Genomic DNA, 12,052 nt, shown 5'->3' on the forward strand with positions numbered 1-12,052 from the left:
TCGTGCCACTCTAACAATAAGAACAGTTTGAGCAATTAAAAAAAGAATGTGTGATCCAACATCTACTGGTTCTTTAATCTAACGACACATGGTATATATTCTGATCTCTGTGCTCATTTGTGTTTTGGTTTCCTTGATCTTAGAATAAAAACTCTGACATTGATCAGATGGATAATTCAGTTTAATTAATGCAGATATTTCAACACAACACAAACATGTATAAACCACTGATCACTTCCTCTTATGAATAAGATGTGCTGATCACTGATTCTAGTCTGAATTAAGTTGAACGACTGACTAAATTGGACTTAAACTCAAAAGACCCTCTGCCCTCTGTAGCTGAGGAAGAACATAAAAAGTGCAGCAATGATGAAGACAATAAGCAAACAGTCGCACAGGCACTGGTTGTTGTTTCTGGATTCAGAGGTGGGCTTAATGCCTGACACTCTGTTCCCAGTAGATACATGACTGTTACTACTTTCCGGTCTTCTGCTTTGTTCCTGAAAGTAGACCTGTCCCTTCATCACAATACACAAAAACAGTCCGAGGCAGGCGAGGGTCCCCCATGTGTTTCTGATGGTGGACACATCAGCGTTGCTCCCAAACCGGTTCCTGAGACTAATCAGAGTCTGTTGGTTTCCTCTCATAGCAAACTCTCTGATCTGTCTTAAGAGGTCCCTACTGATCTGGTAGGTATGATTTGGATCATACCATGGTGTCCCCTGGTTGTGAGAATGCTGTGTGATGTACACCTGGTCAATCCTCTGCCCCCTGACTCTAATAATGATCCTGTCCCTGTTTCCTCCCTCAAGTAAAGCTGGAGGATTTACAACATGAGATGGAAGCTGAACTGTTGTGCGTTGATCAACGTTGCCAACAATGTAGTAATGCTGACCTTGAGGCGGAGAGTCCAACAAAGCCTCATAGTTGTGGAAATAATGTGAGCCATAATCTCCATTTCTTGGGTCAAAGGTCAGCTGTATTTGATTGTTATCATCAATGTATATCGTGTGGGCGAACCAGTGGAGAAGCACGAGAGTGTGTGCAGGTACAGATCGGCCGAAGTCGATTCTCTTCAATTCACTGATGGAGTTGAGCTTTTTCACAGCTGACACAGAGTTCAGAACAAAGAGCAGAGACACACAACATGCGACTCTTCCTGTAATCTTCATCATCCTGTAAAAATGTGTAGAAAGTTATAGCTGTCATTATTCATCCCAAATCTGTGTTCTCAATAAGTTTGTGCATTTGTAGAACGATTGGTCCAGACAGCTAAAGTTCCTCTTTTAGTGATCTGATTTTAATTTCATGGGTAGTATTTCACACATCAAAAGGATATTTATACACATTTTCCACATCTACCTCATCTCTATCTACAGATTCAGCATGAATGCATCCTCTCAAGGCACATGGCCAGATTTTAGAATCAGAAGTTGAATGTAAGTGCTGAACAACATTCATGTGAAGTAGTTTCTGGGTGAATAAAGAACTTAGCAGTAAATAAAAAGAGCTCACCTCAGCTGCACTGGTCGGCTGTCGGGGCACGTCTGGTCTCTGTGTTTGTGTGAGAACAGAGTCGACTCCTAAAGTTTCTGTTTCTCTAGAAATGAAACTTAAGAAAAAAACGTCACTGCTGCTGGTTTCTGGAAGTTTGGAAATACAACTGTTGGAAGGAAACTTCTGTTTTTTTTTTCCTCCAAAGTAGTACCCTTCAAATGTATGTTGGGATTTATTAGCTGTATGCGTGTAGAATTACAAAGAGCTGATCATTTTTATTTGCAGTTGTGCATTTATTGAGTCTGTAAATGTGGGAGTCAGGAATGAAGTGTTAAGAGACAATGATTACTAGTAACAAAAGATTATAGTTTAGTTTTAACCAATGTTATAATTTCAGACCAGAAGTCCTCCGAGTTTTGTTCAAGATTTATTCAACAAACTCTCTGCAGGAGAAAAACGTTAAATTGCCTTTTTTCCTACGACATTTGAGATTATTTGTACATCAAAAAGGTCTATCTGTGCCTTTCCCTTGATTTCCTACAGAATGAGGAAGAGTTAACTTTGTGTGACTGATGTTTTAAGACTCTTTTCAGTCTTTAAGCTTGCACTGCTGCAACTCCGTCAGCAGCCAGCAGGAGATGCTGTCACACAGGTAGTTAGTCTCACACACCTGCTTTGAGCGCCAACTCAAGTTTACATTGAGAGACTGAACATAACAGATCAAGTGGAATCTGCTGTGTATGTGTGTATATTTACACATACACAGCGCATGGTTAATGCTTTTATTTGTCTCATCATTTTAACCAGAAACATAGTTTCATCATTTGACACTCAAATGGGTTCACTCATTGTATGATCTATTGATATACTGTATAAAGCTTTTGGAAGTCAGAAGCAGAAATAGTTAAAAAAAAAAAAAAAACACACACACACACAAAGGAAACATTTAGTTCCTCTGTGGTCTCCACCCACATCTTTCACATGGGCAGCACAAGACCATCACACAAACAATGCTCTCAAAGCTTTTCCTCTCACTTTGTGTCTTTTTGGATTAACCTCAACATGCTCAGGGTAACAGCACAGCTTGACATACTTGTATACATACTTTAAGGTAATTAATGATATGTTGAATCACAGAATTAAGGGCAACCTAACACATGTCGGATGTCTCCCTTTGGTCCCTTTGCTACATTTATTTCACATGAATGTTTAAAGATAGTGAACACTCTGCAGAGGAAGAAAAGACCATTGAGTGAAGTTTTTTTTAAATGATTCACCCAGTGAGTCATGCTTCTTCTATTCCTCATGTTTCTGCGTTATGAAAGACCTTGGACAGCTGTGTGGAACTCTGCGAGGGGGTCGGCCAGGCAGCCCTGTACTCCTCCTGCCAATACATGACACCATGTTGGCTCAACACGGCCCAGAAACATCAGCCCCTGCCACAGACTTTCTGTCTATCCAGACCATGTCTTGTCAAAATCAAGGTCTTTTTCATTTTAAAAGGGCAGCAACTCTGTAATAAAATGAGCATGCCAACTGGTGTGGAATCAAACAAATGATGCTTGGCACGCTCTGTGGGTTCACTGTGGAGTCACAGCTTTGTAAGAACGCAAGAGGAGGGAGATAACTCCTTTTGTATCTTTTTTTTTTTTCATTTCAGCATGCTTTAGTATTCTGTGTTTTGGTTAGAGTGACACGTTGCATGTCCTCCTATCGTTATCTTTTGTGCATCATCCATGGGTCAGTTTTGTTTGCCTATTTAAAGAACTCCTGTGGGAAAACAGACCAGCACACTCTCTTCTAAGCCCACTGGAAACTCCTATAAAGTGGAGTTTTAGAGAGAGGGAGATGAAAAGAGAGAAGGCAAAGACTGGACAGTTTTAAGACGAGGGCCCCTGGTTTGGGAAAATGTACCCCATGTTGTAAAACTTAGCATAACAGCTTTATTTTAACTCCTTATTTGGTAAGACCTGGTTTTGATCACACTTACAAGGACGTGTGTGTGAAGTTTTTTTTTATATCTTGTGTGTATATACTGGTATAGTGCAAAATCTGTAAGGCCCATAATGATGACTCGGATCGCTCAGATGGATGTGGTTTAATTTCTGCGCTGGGTGTGGCATGGATTCAACACTGATGTGAGGGTGAAGGTTTATTTTGGCAGTTAATCGGCGTAATGAGTTGAAAGCCATCCATCTTTCCAGCATGTCCTGCCTGTTTTTTCAGAAACATGACTCTTCATCATGGGAAGGAATGCAGGTGTGTGTGTGTGTGTGTGTGTGTGTGTGTGTGTGTGTGTGTGTGCGTGCTCATGTGGCTGTGAGGTTGCACTCGAGCCCCCTGCTCTGGTGTGTAATTACACATCCTGGAGACAGCTGTTTCCTCTCCTCTTTAATCACACAATATACAAACCCCATAAGAACAGTAATCTGACAAAGTCATTGCTTTGCTCTCAGGGTTAAAAATAAATGAAGACTGCATGTTCTTTGTTTTTTTGTATTTTTGGTGGATCATTTTAATATCCTTTAAATGTAAATAGACAATAGGAGATTACAGAGAACCCTCACTGAAAGCTCCTCCTCTGAGTATTTATTTTGGCATTTATTTTTGAGCTTTCTATGCCTGTATTGTAGAGATAGAACAGAGGATAGAGTCTGAAATGGGGAGAGAGAGAGTGGGGAAAGACATGCTGGAAAGAAGCCACAGGTTGGATTCAAACCCAGGCCGTCCGCTTCAAGGACAACAGCCTCTTTCTATGAGGTTAATGAAGCTTTACATCATCGATTTAAGATAACAATATCTATTTCTCATGAAAAAAGAAAATAATTTGACCCGTATAAGTTGTTTTTTAAGCTTTTTACACTGAAAGTCAATGAAGAAGAAAAAAAAGACAAAATACCAAATGATACTTAAGTTAGAAATGGCGTTTTCCTTCCCCACAAGATTTCATTTTGGATTTGGATTGCATTTTGTAATGATGCCATACTATTAAAATGTTTGAAATTTTAAAGCGATCATGTGATCGAACACATTCTTCTAAAACTAACTTCCTGCGGTAGACGGTCTGCACACAAAATAGACCCGTCACTTGATAACGCAAGACTCTAAACATGAAATGGAAATGTTTGAGAACTCATCCCACTCAGAGAAGTCCAGCAAAACAACAATACTGTTTTAATATGTTGTGTCTGTGGCAGCTTACATTGAGAAGAAAAAAGACCAAACATACAGCTCCAGGAAACAACAGCCATCTGTTTCTGGAAGATCTCTACTGAGTGTTTCCTCATCTGTAATGTCATGATAGCTTTATACTAAATATAATATAACATGTCTACATCACCATAGTTGTCAGGATGTGTTTGCTTATTCACTATTACAAAAACCTTTTGGTTTTATCTAGTGGTATTGTGCAATCCAACCCCTACTTTTATGATTATTTTCTCCTTTTAGAGAAAGATTAAATGTCTCTGTATCCTCTCCTCAATCTGCATATTTAAGAGCCTGAGTGAAGATTGCTTTATCAAAAACACAACTCCCAAATGTTTGTGTTTTGGAAAGCAGAGTTGATGAAAGCACCAGCAGATGTAAAGTCAAAGGAGAATCTCCCTAGTTTTTGGGATGAGTGTTTCAGGTCTGTGTGAGAGGAATGAGAGGGATGTGATGAATACAGAGCCGGAGGAGCTGATGAGAGGGTCAGGCCAGGTAATTGGGGTTGTAAATGATCCCTGGAGGTATAAGGAAGGACAGTCAGCTGGCTTTTAGTCTGGGGTCACCATCAGTGTAGATATATTCACACAAAGTCTCTGCCTTCTTTTTCCTCTAAACCACGTAAACCTCCAGCTTATTCCATTAAAAATGTTTTAAAACCGATACTTTTTCATACTCCTTCTCTCCTTAAATTCGTGGTGTAGTGACTGTGAGGGCTTTTCTGCCCTGTCGGAGGTGGGGGGGAGAGATATTGGAAGGAAGTGGGCGTGGCTTGCTGCCTTCTCTGCTGAGTCATTTGACATGGAAGGGTGGGAGGGGCAGGCAGGGAGCTTCCAGAGCTACAGCAGAATTTGGCCTCTCACTGGAGCGCCGCGCTTTGGCAGAGGGGACGACTCACACACACGCTTACAGTACACACACTTCACGAGGTGAGTGTTTAACATACCGGGAGAGAATGTGTGTGTTTGTTAGAAAGCAGTTGAAAAAGAGAGGGAGTACATGTCGTGTTCTGTTGTTGTCTGTTGTTTTTTGCATGTTTCTCCACTTCGGAGATTTGATTATCTGTTGTTTTTTCCTACTTCAGTTAAATATCTCTGCATGCCTTTCCATACTTGACTCAGGATCCCAGCAGTGTCCATATCGTACTGTTGTTTTGAGCAGTTGGGTGTCAAGCTAGATGTGCTATGTGGCTTTTTGGAAATGTTGGCTGCAAAAAGAAATATTTTCACATCTAGTTTTTCAGTTTGTTCACTCAGGTTTAGCATGTTTTTCATCGTGTGTGAGTGTGTAATTGGTATTGTTCAGGCACGGTTTGAATTCCCTCTGTCTTCCATCCCCTACATTTTGTGTGTGTGTGCTCTGTGGCAAGCTTTGTAATCAATCCGCCTTTGCATAACACACACACACACACATACGCACACACACACACACACACACACACACACACACACACACACACACACACATTTTTGTAAAAACCGAGGGATGTTCCATCCTGTCTCTGCCTCTAACTGTTTGAATTAACTTTTCTGTGTCTTCATGTTTCCTGGCTCTTGATTTTGTCCGTCCACACGCTGGACGTCTTCTGCTGTTTCTGACAGTGATCCATTACCACCACTGGCTTTTCGACTTTGTGTGTGTGTGCAGCAAAGTTAAAGGTTAGCTCCACATATGTGGTCAGTAGGCTGAAGTGAATCATTTAGTTTAGTTTCTGTTTTGGAAAGCACAGAAAAGACCTCCTCTTAGAAGTTAATGATAATCAGTGGAAAGTAGTCCTTGTTTCTTTCCAGTTGGAAGCGCCTTTATATCAAATTATGACCAAAATCTTAGGAAATGCTTTCTTTTTCTGGATCGGTTTGAGTGATTTTCTTCCACTCAAACTTTTTAAGTTTCTTTGTTAAGTTTATTTATACACGTCTGCTTTCATGGTTTTTTTTGTTTATGTAGCTGTTTTTAGGTGACAAAGTATTGCAACTGGAACAAGAGCCTGAAAATTGTATCATCCAGGGTTTTTGGTTCAGAGTGACCTTAGAAATACAAAGCTTTGACCTTCTGACAGTATCAAACTGATGGAAAACAGCAACCAACCTTCACCTTTCCAGAGAGGAGAGGCAGCCACCTCTGCTTCGCCTCACAAGCATACACACACACACACACACACACACACACACACACACACACACACACACACACACACACACACACACACACACACACACACACACACACACACACACACACACACACACACACACACACACACACACACACACACACACACACACACACACACACACACACACACACACACACACACAGAGAGACGCACTCAGGGCTGTTGAAAGGAGCTCTGTTGTGGCCCCACTGCATTGCCAGGCGAGAACAGACATTGGCCTTTCACCAGGGTCTGACGGGACGCTGAAAAGGTCATCGTTACCTTCTGTGTCTCGTGTTGCAGCCAATAAGTCTGTCAGTAAGATTCTGCATCTATTGTGGAATTCTGCATCATAGCTTTAAAATGCAAAATATTTCATGAATGTAAGCGGAGCTCTGTAATTTAAAATTGTGAAAATGTTTCAGGAGTACATTTTCAGAATAGCAGCTTTGAGTTTTCTGGATTGTGGAAGTGCATGGACCTGTGCATTTCTGTTCACTTGTTTTGAAACATTTGACATAAAGACTTCAGAATTCAAATGTTTTCCTTAAGGTAACATTCAGGAAATAAGAGAAACAGAACCTGGAAACTATTGAACTACTTTTAGTGCTAGACTTACTCTGAATTTCAGAGTAGAGCATATCTTCTAAAGACTTCCAGGGACTGTATTATTATATAAGAGATGCACCTGGTATTTCACTTGTAGTGCTGTGGAGCAAAGACATCAATGACATTTGTTTTGATGCTAGCGCCATTTTAAAGGTGAAATTATCAGCTATGAAGTCAAAATAATTGACCTCACTCAAACTGGATTTCATAAATGTTAGAAAATACAAATAAAAATTCATATCCAGTCAACTGCCTAGATGGAAACGATGTTAAATGTTATAAACCTGTCAAATGATCATAGTCAGTAGTTTGGTCTTTGTTGTCAGTAGTTTGGTCTTTGTTGTGTGTTGTACTCCTGAGCTTTGTATGTGGGTCAGACACAGTCCATAAATACAGCTCCTAAAGCTGGGGAGAGGACCAGAGTGACAGGCTCTATATGACATGCACGATAAGAGTCGGAGGGATGAGGGATCCTGCTGGTTGGGTTGTTGATAAGAATGATTGACTTGTGCGTGCATGTAGAAAGTTATACACTATATTTTGTAAGTGCTCTGATGTTTCCCAACTCTACACTGTCAGGTGATGCACCTTTTTAGTTAAAGTCAACAGTGTTGCTCATTTTCCTTTAGATATAGCTCTGATTTTAATCCGTGCTGTCATTGGACGAGAGGCGTGGCACACCCTAGACTGTTCTGCAGTCAATCACAGGGCTGACATATAGAGACAGACAAGCCACACTTACATCCCTGTATGTACAATTCAGAGTCACTAATTAACCTAACCCACACATCCGACGGGGGATTCGAACCAGAAACCTTGGTGCTGTGAGGCAACAGCACTAACGACTGCAGCACTGTGCAGCCCCATATTTTTTAAATTAAAGAAATAAATGATTGGTAAAAGAAAATACCTTAAATAACTCTAATCTTTTTAAATACACTTAGGCTAGACCAGTGTGGCTTAGATTATTTATATACCTAATGGAATGCAGTAATTAGGTTTAATTTGTTGACCAAACCTGCAGAACACAGGCTTTTATTTCCTAATCGAAACCAAAATGTACCTCCTAATCTCTTCGGCTCTTGCACTAACAAATCCTGTTGTCAGCATTTTTTGATCTCGCATTTTTTTATCTTTGCTCCGACTGCAAGCTCTTTACCTCTCTGCAACGTGACATACTGAATCATGTTGGTGTGCTCATACTTTATCCGTACCAAATCAGTCTCTCACAATATTTGGACACTGATTTGTCTTTCTATCATGTCTTATTTTCTTGCTAGCTTTAAGCCAAACACTGACACAGCTGTAAATAAAACAGGGCGCTGTATCCTCGACTATAAATTTCTGACAGGAAGCAGCCATGTCCTCTCTACCTCGATAAAGCTACCATCACAAATGACGTAATGACTTTAGCAGAGGGAAATCAAGATAGATAGCAACCCCTTCTGTTTCACTCTGCAAATATCTGGGGTTTCAAATAGGTAAGAGGGAGAAGCAAAGATATTTTATTACATTTAAAAGATGTTTAAATACACTGATTCATGGTTCAAACAGATTTGGCGGATGGTTTTTGATGCACTGCTTCAAATGGATTCTGCTGGTGTCATTTTTGTGTTGCATTATTTGACTCTTCTTACTGATGTGAGGTATGTCTGAGGACACAGGTCAGCCTGAACCCCTGCTGCTTTAGACAAACGCTTGCTCTCAGCTAACTGATACACTTTGACCTGCAGATGAGATGAAATAAACATCCATACAGGCTCAGTAGCTCAGTCTGGCTAATGACCTTTAACTCCTGTCGGTGAGTAGCCAACAGATAATGGCTGGATGACTCATTTTGAGGAGAAAATTACTTTATAAATATTGGCAACTTCCTGATCCATTTGTCCTCAGTGTACACACACTGTGGGGTTAATTCTTATGTGCTTTGGGCTGGAATATTGTTTTAAGGCTTAAAAATGGATTAAGTTTAAATGAGGAATGTAGTATTGCAGAGTTATTTATTCCCTAAATTAATATGTTCAGTTAGAAACTAAACAAATGAGCCTTTGATTGATGAGTTAGTCAGTAAGGTTAAGTGCTCTTGTGTTTAATAATATATGGATTAAAGTATGGATGCAAAGTGCTTTGTTGCAGCTGAAGGACCTTTTATTGTGCTGCTCGATGTCGCACGCTGTCGAAGAGCCTAGAAAGACAACGGCTCTCTTGTGCACCACCGCATGTGGAGACTCAACACATTCCTCTGGCAGTCTAGACAAACCTGTGGGCTTCTACTGTCATTTACTGCAATTTAGAAACATTTCTCAGATGTCTGCAAAGTAACTCTAGATGCTGAAGCTACTTGCACTGACATGGACGCGTAGACTCAAAGTACCAAGATTGAATGAAGAATGTTACTGATGGAGTCACATTGGCATTCATAAGGACACAACAGGTTATTATTGGTCTAACAATGTTTTGTCATAGTATATTGATTCCCAAATTACTTTTTGTTCAGGGTTTGTCTTTTGTTTAAACCTCCAACCACTAGAGGGCAGTGTTATATTTTCAGGTAATCGACTACAACAGAACATCTTAAACTGAGACAAAAAGAGGTAGCACATCAATTTATACACGATCTCAGAACCCATCAGCTATTGCTGGCAACAATGGCCAGCTGTTTGGGGATTTACTATGCTAAGAGATGGCATTAAAGGACTTCAAGCACAAACTTTTTTTCCTGTGCGCTGCCATTATTTACAGTCCAGCTAGCAACTTCAGAAGCAAGACAATAGTTGGAGTTGAGAGGTGATGACTAAAAGAAGTTTGCTAGCTGCAGCTGCATCTAGATATACTTTTTGTAGACAACAAAGCTTAATAGTCATTATTAATAATTAATTAATAATCTTCAAACACAATTTCAGCAACTTAACTAAAAGTGGGCTGTTGCCAACCAAGACTTCTACCTAGCACTTTTCAAAAATCAAGTGCTAGGTAGAAGTCTCAGTGCTGTTTTTCTCTAGCACTCAAGGAATACCTTCTGTCCAATCAAATAACTTGGTTGTAGCTTGTTGTTATTGCAACATAGCATATTATATTGAATCCTAACCCTTGTATTGGGATATTGCATCATCAGCATCCAGCCAATCAGCAGCCTTTGACTATCATGCATGTCTTTACAAACTTCATTGTATCTCGTACAGGAGAAATAGATCAGTTATCATTGAATAGTTTAGCATACATTTATCTGACACACATCCAGACACTCACAGGTTCCAGGCCCGAGTGATAAGATAAGTGAGTTGGACATTGCAGGGTCAAAAGGCCACATAACTGCAGAGAGTTGTACGATGAGGACTCTGGGAACTGGGCCTTGCATTGCACAAACACTCTTTAATAACACAACAGACGATGTTTGCTCTGCCACCACTCCAATTTCCTCTTTTTATTAGGGGGTTCACTGTCAGAGGGTGGGAAAACAGTGTTTGGGTGTGTGTACATCATGTTTATGTCCCTCCCTTGGGTCTGTCCCAAACCCATGTGGTCCTAGATATGTAATTGATTCTGTGCTGGAGGGCTGCTCAAAATCCCAGTCTTGAGCAATCAACTGACCACATATTTATTTCTTCACGTTTACAAGCTTTGCCTGTACAGTACACTATCTTCTTCTCTCAGTCAAAATGAACGGTGAAAAAGCAAGCTGGAGAACCCTTGAAAGGATACACGATAGAAAATTGTTTGATTTGATCACAGTGAAAAAGATTTCCAGCCGCCCACACACTTCTGAAGAAGCATCTGGGTCATGATCAAAAAAACAAAAGTAGCCATGAGAAGATGAGACAAGGCTACAAACCTCCTTTGTCCTGTCTGGGAATGTAAATATAGGACAAGAGGAGCAGATGTTTTTAAAGAGGCCCATAAAAAGATTTTATACCAGAGCAAATATGCAAACGACCCATTTAGTGGATTAGGCCTCTAATGTGAATTTGACATGGAGCTCCTGACAAAGAGAGGAAAGACATAAAATAGCATTTGAACTGCACAGTACACACTAGTGGACCTTGTTCCTCCAAGCTGCTGAAGCTTCACTTTTAAAGCAGCTGTGCTCTAAATGCCATGAGATTTATTTTGCAGGAGAATTGTATTTAGATTCTACTTTTTCATCAAAGCTCTCAAACACTTTGTCACTTATACTGGGATGTAGTTTTGTCATTGGCAAGTGTCATACATTGCAACTGGGCTGGTGATGTATATTTACATATGCAAAGTGATTTGCAAATCTTCTTGTTTTCCTTCTCCTGTGTAGCACACTGTCCCTTTAAATCAAGCAGCCACCTCCAGTGCTGAAAAGTGAAGCCATGCAGAAGTGCTATAAACTGCACTGCCACCATTGTCCACTTGAGTCTTTCTGCAAAAACCAAGAAATCCCCAGTAGAGCCCACATTCATTAACACATCTGTTTTGATTTTATTAGGACTAAAAGTTAATTTAAAAAAAAGCACAATTAGGGGCGTGGCTGATGTGACTGACAGGTTGATGTGTTGTAGCTGTTTGCAAGGTGGCTTCAGCTTGCCTCAGTTCTACGTCTTTCCATGTTTCTAAAGT

General features: G+C 40.3%; 2 protein-coding genes across 6 annotated transcripts in view; one reads left to right on the plus strand and one right to left on the minus strand.

Moving 5' to 3' along the window:
- The window catches only part of LOC132995435 (septin-9-like), a 90,837-nt gene that overhangs the window by 63,569 nt on the left and 15,216 nt on the right, over positions 1-12,052 (plus strand). The window contains exon 1 of one of the 5 annotated variants that reach the window (XM_061065423.1): positions 5,505-5,633. The exons of the other annotated variants lie outside the window; for them this stretch is intronic. The gene's annotated coding sequence lies outside the window, so the exon portion shown is untranslated. Of the gene's footprint in view, positions 1-5,504; positions 5,634-12,052 lie in introns of those variants that run through there. 5 annotated transcript variants of the gene reach the window in all.
- LOC132995457 (uncharacterized) lies at positions 164-1,592 on the minus strand. Its single transcript, XM_061065450.1, has 2 exons — positions 1,516-1,592; positions 164-1,176 (listed from the first exon to the last, which is right to left on the minus strand). The coding sequence occupies exon 2, from the start codon at positions 1,173-1,175 to the stop codon at positions 315-317; it is 861 nt and encodes a 286-aa protein (XP_060921433.1). The 5' UTR covers position 1,176; positions 1,516-1,592; the 3' UTR covers positions 164-314.

The sequence above is a fragment of the Labrus mixtus genome, chromosome 20 (assembly GCF_963584025.1).
Source record: "Labrus mixtus chromosome 20, fLabMix1.1, whole genome shotgun sequence".
In the NCBI taxonomy this organism is placed as follows: Eukaryota; Metazoa; Chordata; class Actinopteri; order Labriformes; family Labridae; genus Labrus; species Labrus mixtus.